Source organism: Carettochelys insculpta, chromosome 7 (genome assembly GCF_033958435.1).
Source record: "Carettochelys insculpta isolate YL-2023 chromosome 7, ASM3395843v1, whole genome shotgun sequence".
Lineage (NCBI taxonomy): Eukaryota > Metazoa > Chordata > Testudines > Carettochelyidae > Carettochelys > Carettochelys insculpta.
Window position 1 is genome coordinate 21,039,486 of NC_134143.1, and position 12,013 is coordinate 21,051,498.

Genomic DNA, 12,013 nt, shown 5'->3' on the forward strand with positions numbered 1-12,013 from the left:
CCCCTCTCACGGACCCCAGCCTGCCGCGGCAGGAGGCCTACTGGCCTTCACGTCCCCGCGTTGTCTCCGCTCCTCCCTCTCTTTTACTAATCTTTCTGCATATATTATTTTATTATATATATATATATTTTTTTTTTTGGCAAGAAAAGAAACCAACAATCTAACTAAAAACTCTAAGTACGCTGACTCTGGCCGCAGCCTGAGCGGATTCAGTCTGCAGCCAATGGCGGTTAAGAAGGAACTGGCGGGGACCGGATTGCGCACGTGGCCGGGGGCGCGCAAGGAAGCGGCACGCGCTGGCGCATGTGCGGTCCAGCAGAAACTGCTGGAAAGTTTCCGATCTGCAGCGCCGGGGCGAGCCTGACACCTATTGTGGAGCACCCACGGGGACACTCGAGGAAGAAGTTCTGTTATAGACCTCCTTGGGCCTGCCTTGAAGTAACTGGTTTCTGGGTACTCATCTGGCCTTGTCAATTGTTTTTTTTACTTCTCCTGGTGGGTAATTAAGTTTTATAAAAGCTTGCTAGAGATCTTTATGTTTTTGGTCTTTGTCAGAAGGATCAGAGCAGATGCGATTGTATCTGAGGACTTGACTATAAACACTGGATTGTGTGGTGTGTGCTTGCTTCCAGCACACTATCACTGCAATGTACCTTTCCTAAAGACCACAAACAGTCACAGTGGGGGGGGTTCTAACTAGCATGGGCTGATTGCAACTGCGACATGCCATGAAGCTTGGGGACTGGGGCATGCTCCAACTTGAATCTAAATTTCTATGGGACCTAACACTACTAACAGATAACAAAAAAATAAATACAGGGGAATAAAAGGGTCCATTGAGCTGCAAAAGGGAGCAACACGAATGCAGAGATGAGCAAGTTGCCAACACTCTCACTGCTGGCAAGAAGGTACTGAGGGGGCCCTATATACCACGGAATGTGTGTGCCACTCCATGGGATTCTTGAGCCAGTTCCCCCAACAGACACTGCTAAGGGAAAAATCTTTCAGCACTGGTGCCTATGGTGAGCACACACACCTACAATGAATTGACGTGAGGAAGCACACAAAGAAGGCAGCTATTGTGCTATTATAGTCATCTGTGAAAATGAATTCATAGCTTAAGCCTGAAGCTTTGCATTTCTGAACACACACAAAAACACCAATCTACACCATACTAAAATGGTTTACAAAAATACAGCCAAAATGCCATATCAATACACAAGTGACCAAAGTTGCTTTCTCACTGCCATATAGTGTCAGATTTAAGACAGCCTATGAAACCTAGAATACATTTCTTCCAGGTCATAAAAAACAGATGATATATACATCCCTTCCTTCCCGAAGGATCCTAAAGCTCTTTACAAAGTGTCATAGCCTTTTCTCCACCACTAAAAATTCAACCACTACGGGGAATAACCATTCCCAAATTTCACAGCGCAAACAATGGCACATAACATTTTAGGACTGGAGAAGATATCTTTTGGAGCTGAAATCATATAGGGAATTCACCCAGGCAGAGCGTAGTAAGTAGTTTGAATTTGGTCTGGAATTACCACTTCAGCTCTCAGAAAGTGGATTACGGGATTTTAAATGACCATAAATTGGGCAGGTTCTTAGTTTTGCCACGTGTTTTATTCAAAAAAGGCTGCTGTAACAAGTATCATAAAAGCACTGACTCAGGAATAAAAAGTCAGAGTGAATCATAATGTCTTGTGAAAACTAATTCTACCAAAAGCAAGTACAGAACCAGCCATCCCATCTTATGAAACTGATCCAGCTTAACTGATGTCTTTCCTCCAATTTAGTAGATCATCCCAAAACTTTATAATATCAGATGGAAGCATGATATAAGGTCAGAGGATACATGTATCTATTCTGATTTATACTCTCAACATGGTAGCAATCGTAAAATTTTGCATTCAAGAGGAACTAATTTGAGAATCTCAGGGTATGTTTATACTTACCAGGAGATCAACCTGGTCAGGGTCAATCTTCTGGGGTTTAATTTAGCACACATAGTAGGGATACACTAAATCCAATGCTCAGGGTTTCGCCACCAATCAAGGTATTCCTCAGGTCACAAGGAGTGAGGGAAGTCGAAAGGAGAGTTCCTCCTGTCAACCTCCCACTTTGGAGACGGCACAGAAAAAATCAGTGCAAGGTATGTCAACTCTAGCTACATAAATTGCATAGCTGGAGTTGGATCAATTGTGTCCACTAGTAGACTGGCCTTAGTCAAGAGATCATTATTTCTAGCAGAAATTTATACATTTTGGGATTACGCTAGGATATTGCATTTCCAACTAAGAAGAGCTCGTATGCCAATTAAAAACATTTATTAAAAATTGCCTAACTAGAATTGTCCATTAAACATGATCACAGACTTCAGTAGATTTGACAATTTGTACTCATAGCGGGAATTTGATCATTTATTTTTTAAAATGGAAAACAAAAGACAGCTGTCACAAAATCACTGAGTACAAAGTAAAAATAGGCTCTTTCTAAATAACAAAGGTTTGGAAAGAAAATGGTTGAAGCCTGAAGATCATGTTTCTAACATAAACACCTAAAATAGCCACAAGACCATAATTATGATAATTATAAAGCTCACTTCTGAAAATATTTTCATCACCCCAAACGTTTTGTAATAAGAAGCAAAATATGCCATTTTCTGCTTACAAGAAAATTTAAATTAAATTATACACCTATGTGAACTAGATTTGAGGATTTACCAGCTGAGAATCTGAACAAACGCTTACTTTGCAGGTACTCAAATGTTTGCCCAATTTGCAGGTACCCAAAACCTAGTGTATTTTTCTGTAAAAAACAAAAACAAAAACAAAACAAACCCTGGCAAACATACAATGAATAAACAAGACAAGAGTAAGAACAGCATTGTAACAGATGGAAGAAACTGAGTGTGAGGTAAACTGTAGTTGCAAACTGAGTTGCAAATAATTAACACTAATTTGCAACCAAAATAATCTGCATCTACATTTTAGATATTTTAGGCATCAAAACACTGTACCTGATTTGTGAGTACACCTAGGTAAGTAAGACTTATTTATGAGCCCATAAATAAATGTCCACTTAAGATCAAGTCAGAGTTTGACCCAAACCCAGCAGAAGCTATGATGTAAAACTCAGTGTTCTTGGCTCCTATTCCCATTTCATTTGACCTTGTCTGTCAAAGCAGTATTTACATAATCCTCCCACCATGATATACAAAACACATGAATTTAAGAACAAGCATATTCCTTTTTTGGATTAGTATTATTGATGATTTTACTATTACTCAAGTCCTTGGCTAGCAGTTTGCCATAAAAACTTTTTTCAAAGTTTGGGACATTTCAGAATGTCCAAGACCCTAAAAGAAAAAGCTTATTTCAACTTGATGTTTGATTTGTTTTGCTCTTAGAACACTGCTTTTACCTTTCAATCTAGAATCTCCTCCGAAGGCACCACATCCCCAGTTTCCAGTGGCTATTGCTGAAAGATGCTGAGGAGAAACAGCAGGTCGAGCAAAGCCACAGTACGCCTGCAGGTAGATAAAAGGCACTTCAGCAGAGGAAGAGTTGGACAGTAGTTCTGATGCTATGTTCTTAACATCATTTAGACAACAGTAATCTGTATTTTTATTCTACTGTTTGCAGTAACTTAAAATTCAATCTCGCTTCAGGTTGTCTTAAAATGAAAGTTAACACATTAATCTATTGGCAAACGAACAACACTAAGCAACAAAAACATTCAGAGTGAAAATTAGACAAGAAAACAAAATCCTAGTAATTTCTCCAGCACTAATTAAGGAGCAAGGAGTCCTTCACGCCCAAGGTAGAATCCCAAGAATATCTGTAAAAGTGTCTTTCTTTCCATAAGATCCTAATGCACTTTACGCATTTAAGTGTAATGCATACTATGTATTTAGCATAAGCTCACATGGTCCACTTGAAACATTTCAGGTGAAATAGCTACAACTGTGCTACAGCTTACCACAGAGAGAGGATACTTGTATTCCGTTGAAACTGAAGGACATATAGGTAAATAAGAATTAATTTCTTAAACTGAATACAGCTGAGACACTGGGATTATGGAGAATGCTTAGATCTCTTTATAATAGTACCATACTACGCAGGGCTTAGTTTTGCTGTCTCATCTGAAAGGAGTACAATGCCATCACACAAAATGCTGGGGGCTTCTGTGCAATGTCTACTCCGGGGAAGAGTACCACCTTCCAAATCACATTATGTAGGTTCCTTACAGGGTTTCCATCCTAGGAGATTTATTATTTTCTTGTATAATCCCCTTTACTCTGTGCATCTCCTACTTCCTAGGCCCCGCGTAATTGTCACCTTTCAAGGATAAGAAAGTATTGCCTTTCTGGCTTTCACAAAACTAAAAGTTATATTAATATAGGGGTTTAAAATGGTAGCATATTTTCTTACTGTGCCTCTCATTTACCAGTACCATAAATTTAATACATTTTTGGTTCCTTTAATTTTTTAAGGTTGGTTGTTTGGGTTTTTGGACCATCCAGTTATTTCTCATAAAGGTTTAAAATCTCTTCTCACCAGTTAATCAGAATTTGGAGAGTATGACCCAGAAAGAACCAGCTTGTGATTTGCAAGCTACCACACCAATCAAAGACAAAAGAAACTCATTTGAGCCAAGTAAACAGAATGACCTTACAAGAAAGGGGGACAAATTTTCCAAGCACTAAATTAAACGTAATGAGACATTTTTGTGATTGCTTGTGAAGTGAAATCTTGAAATGCCTTTCACTGATTCACACATGGAATATTATGATATTATGTAACAGCAGGACACTTCTGCCCCCAGGTTCTTAAAGCCTTGAAATTTTGAATAAAATACACAATACAGTCGTAAAAAATATGTGTTTGTATAATATTAAATGAGTCTGGGGAGCAGGAGAAGGGATGAAGGAGATAATCTGACAATCACTCTCAAACCTTGGATAAAGAAAGGTGCTTCTGTGAAAGACTCAGGTGGAAAAAGGGCAAATCTTGCCATGGAAATTTTACAAAGGAATACAAATTTATTGAACACACTGTCTAGTATGGATTAGTAAACCTGTCTTTTCACCCATGTAATTTGTAAAATCTGACAGATATTGGTTATAATTTGGTAGTACAGCATTATTCAAGGTTTCCAATCAAGCACTTTCACAAGAGTTCACAAATTACCTGTTCTAGAAGATGTGTGTGGCTTTTTAAAGTCTCTCTCAAGTCAGAAATGTAGGTGTGCTCAAAGACTTAGGCAGGTTTGTGAAAAATGACAGCATCTAGCAAATCATTACATAGCTGTGTGGAAAATAAACCAGATGAAAGTACTGGATCTATATTAGAACAAGACTGCCATCTTGTTCCTGCATTTATTTGCAGGAAGGAGTGGGACATATATTTTGAAGTACAGAGAAAATACACAAAGAACATGGAAACTGCCTTTATATTTTCTCTCTCTCTCTCTCTCTCTCTCCAATCTAACAATAGATCTAAAAGTAACAAACTGAGTGCCTTTCACTACTCTACAATGATCCTTTTATGAGTCAGTATAAGATTGGAACTGTCTTGGTCATAAAATATCTCAAATTACTAAACAATGATAAGTGAAGCTCTACTAGAAATTAAACATATCAAGCTGCATCTTGATAATTAAGCTATAAAAGTATGACAAGGGAAAGATTATTAACAACTAGTACTGCTCTCAAGGGACTCATGATGATAATACAGTAGATCTGTGTACTGACTATCTTACTATAACATTATTTACATTGTGTATTTGCAAGTTCTACTGTTGAAATTAGGCACAATGGATGCCTTAAATATTTGATTTCAGACAACATTAACCAGTTTTTTCAGGTTAAACCGGGTGTACAGCTAGCTTTGAAACCAAAGACTATAACAGATCTACTGGAGACAATGGATAGTGATCTCTGTCCTATGCTGGGGTGCCATTCTTGTATAAGCAGGCATTTGATGACCTAAATAAAAAAAAACCTGTCTATGAATAAATGGTCTAATTAATTAAATCGTGATACATGGTGGATAAGAAGAAATTGTAACACTTCTGTTTGTTTCTACACTGTATGCAATATTGACTCAGTTTAAATAAGCTATGACTGAAAACCAGTGAAGACAAGTACTGTTGTATACACTAGCAATACAATGTCTTCAGAAGGCATGATGATTTCAAATATGATTTAGTATAGAATTCTCCCTTATATTTAAGTTTACCTTAGTTAATGAAATGTAAAATCTATTTCACTCAGCAGTTGGCTTAGCAGTTTCCTCAGTTATGATTAACCAGTTCATGTTGAACTACTACTGGCTAACAGGAACTCTAAACAGAAGAAAAGGCATAAATCTGTCTCACTATATGAAAGGATTTGTATCTATCAATATGATTGATAATTTTAGTCTGATCTTAAATGCACTGGGGTGGGCAATTTAGTTTTCCAATTAAACTGTCACTGAAGTTTACTAAATTCATTTGCTATCTTTTTCCAGGGCTTATTTCGTTATCAGTGATGGAACGATGTGAGGTATATCACTTTATATATGAAACACAGATTTTTAAACTAAAACTTGTCTTGATCAGCATATGCCATTTTTTTAAAAATTACTTAAAAGTGGTATTTCCTTTTCAGTTGGAAGATTAATGAAAAGCTTGCCTATACTTGCTTGAATTTACTTATTATAGACAGCATGATATAATCCTGAAAGGTTCTAAATGCTTCAATTCCCACAAGGTAAAATGGAAACTCAGGTTTCTCAGTACCATTCACTTTTGGACTTATTTAGCACACATGTACACCTGACAAAAAATTAATTACTAGTCACAGAAATTAATGGAAAACTTGCCTTCTATAGCTGAAAATGTATTCCAAGAATATATAGTATCATGAGAATTCAATGCTTAGTTGGTTTCTGCACAGGGCTAGGATCTAACCCATAACAAAACAAAAGAATCCGCCCCCACCCCCAGTGTTTGATTGAAAATAGGAGCTTAAGTTGGATATTCATTTAGGGCTTGTCTACACTATCTCCCTACTTCGAAGGGAGCACATAAGTAAGGTGTTGGGAGTTTATTAATGAAGTCCTGAGCTGCATATGCAGCACTTGATTAAGCTAACTCCCCCACAGCAACTTCAAAGTGTCAAACTTTTGAGAAGTAATTGTTGTGGAGCAAAAGGGACTTCAAAATTGCCCAGGCACTTCGAAGTACCAGCGGGTTAGGGTTGCTGCACACGAGCTGGCAAATCCAAGTTTAACACTTCAAAGTTGTTGCGGGGGAGAATTAGCTTAAGCATGTGCTACATATGCAGTGCAGCACTTCATTAATAATCTTCTGACACCCTACTTACCCTGTTCCCTTCAAAGTAGGGAGCTAGTGTAGACAAACCCTTAGAGAAGAAAGTTAGTCCAGCATTGAATCTGGAATTAGAAACTGCAGGTTGGGTCAGATGGGGGAGAAGGAAACAATATTAGTATTGTTAACCAACCATCTATGGAAATATGAGGCACTGCACCATTTTTTTTTTTTTTTTTTTTTAAATCATAGGGTAGACTTGATTCATTACCACTACCCAATCATAAGTACAAATCATAGAAATACCGGTAGTGGTAACTTCTTAATTTTGGCCTCAGAAGAATTGAAAAATATTATCGGAACATTTGGACAGACCTATTAGTTTCTATTTAGAAAATTAAAAAGCGTATGCCAAGACAGAAACCATTTACCAACAACCATTGTATTTGGCATGCTTAGATTTTAATCTTACTATTGCAGAATATGAAGTGTACCTATTATGAAATGGTACCGCAATTAAACAAGATGTCCCCTTCAAAGGAGTTGCTGATGCTGCAAGAACTAATGGGAAACATATTTCCAGCATTAATGAAATGGCTGTAAATAATGGGCCTTAGAAGTTACTGGCCTTGTTGAGTTCTCTTCTGATTTTCTCAGGAACAAACTGATCAAGGAAACGTCTGAAGTGAAATGCATCAATAGCAACAATTTCAGTGCAGCGCCTCTGCCATTCATCCCTACATTGGGAAAAGGACAGCAAAATTTGTGTATTCAATCAGACCCTGTCAAAGAAACAATTCTAAGAATTAAGTATGACTCAGGCTTTATAACTCATTCATCAGTTTAACTCTTTCATTAGGCTAAGCTACAGTTACCTGTTCTGAACACAAACATGGAAGAGATAACACCACTACTTTCACTAGCGTAATAAAATTATTTTCACACCACTGTGAGGTAAACACTAATATCATTGTGATAAAGGCCATAAAAAGCACTTTCAATGTGTTACATAATGGATTTTTGTCACTGCATTGTAGAAGTTTGAGAGTGTAAAATGGAGTCATAGGTGGCTGTGGCTTTTGGCACCTAGCTAGGTAATGCGCAGTAGTGACAGTACATATTGATAAAACTCTCCATAGATTTTACAGAGTCAGAACCTTTCTGAATAGATGCTTCTCAGAACTCCTGTTCCAAGCTGTACAGTCTCAGGAAGACAATACTGTTCCAGTTCTCACTTGGTTTCTTCTTGAAAGGTTTTCCTTAAAACCCTAACACCTAGAGGCTTCTTTTATATTAATGCATAATTACCCTAAACTATTATGTTTCAAAGAATGAATTCTGTAGCAAATTGCCCTTCCATAGAATATATGGATCTTTTCTTTAACAAAGCACCTACATGCTTTATAGCAGTTATTAGAAACCCAATTAGTTAGATGTATAGAAGAGAAGCTAAAAAGTGCCCAAGAGCTACAGTTCAATGTTCAGGATAGTTTCCTTATTCAATTTTTCAGAAATAAAGGCTAAACTTTTATTGTACAAATGATCTCAGCTACTCAACAGCAAGATGAATTACCTTGGGGTATTGTCTTCATGGCTTCTCACCCATCGGTATGTTTCTGCATAGCCTGTATAGTCACTGTATTGCTCGCTGCCTGAAACAAATCATTTGTCATATTACACAATTTGCTGATGTTTCTCTTCTTAATACACTGCCTCCCTCCAAGGAATCTTCACTCCTCTGAATGTATGTGTAACTTACATTAACACTAATGGGTGCGACATATGAACATTATATGGCAAACTGAACCCTACGTAATTAATATGAATCTTTTTCACACAGTATAGCAAATGCCGAACACAAGCCATCACAAATACAGCTCTCGTCTACCCACATCCGTAAGTCCTAACATACATTTAACTACCTGTGGTTCTCAATTTCTCAGGCCAGAGTGAAACTCACCAGGAAAGACAGCAGGCTGATTATGCAGAGCTTGAAAGTAACAAGTTAATTGGGAAGGGGGGCAAGAGAAGAGAGGAGAATGGGAGGATATGAGTTAAGCCAACACAAATTTTCCAATAACCTATTTTTCCTTCAATTTTTTACTGGTAAATGTCTATTTAAAAGAGAGATCAGATGCCTTACCCACAGGGATTTGTTCTGGAAACAAAAGACAATTAATTTGCAAACTTGAGTAGAGAGAAAAGCCTGAGAGAAGTGTCTGGTTAGACTGCTGCAATATACTGACAGCCTTATTGTAAGAGAGAGAGGCTGTCATGCTTGGTAGATATGGAAGACCAAAAAAAAGCTGCATCATCTCTGTCGCTTTTCTCTGTGACAGGCACAGAATAGCTTAACTTTTTCCAGTAAGCAAGAATTTCTAACCAAATTTTAATAATTGGACAATGATTTCTAATTTACAGAAGATGAGAAATTCCATGCCAAACATTTCTTAAGAAAGGTTATGTTATGGCCACTAGGAGTTACTCTTTCAATTGGTGATTCAGTTAGGGCATTTGTGAAATACCAGGATTCAATAAAGTGAGAGAAAAGGGGTAAGAAAATAATCATAAGAAAAGATTTTTTATATATCTCATGACATGAACTACTAATTTCACTCAGACCAGAAGCTACTGGGACACTAGGTTCACAGGTGCATAGACATTGAAACAAGTTCATTCACACACATTACACTGACAATAAAATACTCCACTATTCAGAATACAATTTCCTGTATTAGCCATCAGCTGCTGACAGATGGGAATGATAACCCAAAGGAAGCAAACGCAGTCAGAGGAAGGAAATGGGATTGTACAGAGCAGTACATTTTCACAGGGAAACAAATTTCTCTAAAACAAATACTAGAAAATGCATGAAGGGTTAAAGGCCAGAATAAAGCAATTATTATTGCCTTATACCAGGATTGGTACAGAGCTGCATCATCCCATTGGGAGCCTTCAGCATCCAGACCTGCACATCTTCAAAGCAATACATCTGGTCTAGGGCTCTGATGCTGAGTGTTTGTCATCTTGGACCTCAAGAGCCCACTGACTGCTACTCCTGCTAAGTCATTCCCTCCACTTGCCCCCTGAAGGTCATCAACTGGCAATTCATTGTGGATTGCTAACTGAGCATATAACCTGTGTCCCCATAGCCCCTATCAGAAGTCTGACTGCCCCAGGTCATGCTCTCCTTCATCTCTAAGTACTGCCCTCTGTTTACCTATGTCATTCCTCAGCTGATAAACCACCAGTAGTTCACCAGCTGATACTACTGATGTAATGAACCACAGATGCATTTTGCCTGATTGAAGGATACCACTACTGACTGGCCACTTCAGTGTAGCCAATGCCTTACAATAGCCAACTCACCAGCTTTTCCCACGTATGTACTTTAACTACTTATAAAATAGACTATTTCTCTCCCCTCTCCCCGCTTTGAACTGTATTACACATTCTGAACTTAGGAAGTCATGTGATACCCCAAAAACTATGTTAAATGAACATTACTAAGGTTGCTAAGCCAATCATTCAAAAGTCAGGTCAAGTCAAAATTGAAGTTGTCTGTGCAACCTTAATTTGTTTCCCTTGTGTTTATGCATTATAACATGGTCTTTAATTACAGGAGCCAGACTATTAAGGGGTTGCCTTCCCTGTAATCCTGGGTACTTCTGTGCCATGCAGCTTTGGCACGGAGCTCTGACTCCAACTGCCAGCACAATGACCGCATCCTGGCTTCCACTAATCTGCTTATTACTCCTTAGAAACACTGACCCACAGAAAAATCAGTTGGGGGCCCCATGCAAATCAGAACCGCCCCCTGAAAAAATCTCATGGGCATGCCCCCAACTGACTTACGGGGTGGGGGTGGGGGGGGGAGGTGACGACAATCCGCTCACGCATGCAACTCAGCATCAGGGTTCCCATCGCATTTCTGCCCTGTGGGGGGAGGGGTGCACCAAGGCTCAGGGCTTCCTACCTTAGCCAGATTAACTCTTCTGCAAGCCCAAGGCTAGTCAATTTTTGTGGGGCACCCGAGGCTCCAGGGTGGGCCCAAATATCAGGGGTTCAGTGTGTGGGCGGGGGCTGCTGTCACAAATGTAGTGTGCGTGATCAGCATGAGTGATTAGGGTAAATGATTACCATGAGTGAAATTAACAGTAAGTTGGCTGAAGAGAGGCCATGAGCCAGTGCCCAGGTGAATTAAGGCCTTTTCACTTTGGGAAAGAACTGTGTGTGCATGCTGAGATGGCAGACCTGCCCAGAAGGAGGTGAAGCTCAGTAGGGCAGATGGATATCTCAGTGGTTTGAGCACTGGCCTGCTAAATCCAGGGTTGTGAGTTGTAAGTTCAGCCCTTGAGGGGTCCATTTAGGGATCTGGGGCAAATCCATTTAAAAAAAAAATCTGTCAGGGATGGTAATAGGTCTTACTGTGAGTGCAGGAGAATGTGTTTGATGACCTCTGAAGATCCCTTCCAGTTCTATGAGATACATATATCTCCATATAAGGTTCCAGATAACATTAAAATTAACAACTAATCAAGGACACCCTGTTGCTCATTGTATTCTGGTTGAAGCAAGCAGAATTAGGTATTTTAAACAAGATCTTCCAAAATTGGTCATGGACAAGCACCCCATCCGGACGGGGGTACAACCAATGAACTGAGCAGCACCCTACCCATATCGGGGG

General features: G+C 38.9%; 1 protein-coding gene across 1 annotated transcript in view; it reads right to left on the reverse strand.

The window, feature by feature from the left end:
• The window catches only part of PARG (poly(ADP-ribose) glycohydrolase), a 154,896-nt gene that overhangs the window by 15,256 nt on the left and 127,627 nt on the right, over positions 1-12,013 (reverse strand). The window contains exons 14-16 of the mRNA XM_075000097.1: positions 8,900-8,978; positions 7,955-8,063; positions 3,433-3,538 (exon numbers count right to left, since the gene is read on the reverse strand). Coding sequence (XP_074856198.1) covers positions 3,433-3,538; positions 7,955-8,063; positions 8,900-8,978 — 294 coding nt within the window. The remainder of the gene's footprint in view (positions 1-3,432; positions 3,539-7,954; positions 8,064-8,899; positions 8,979-12,013) is intronic.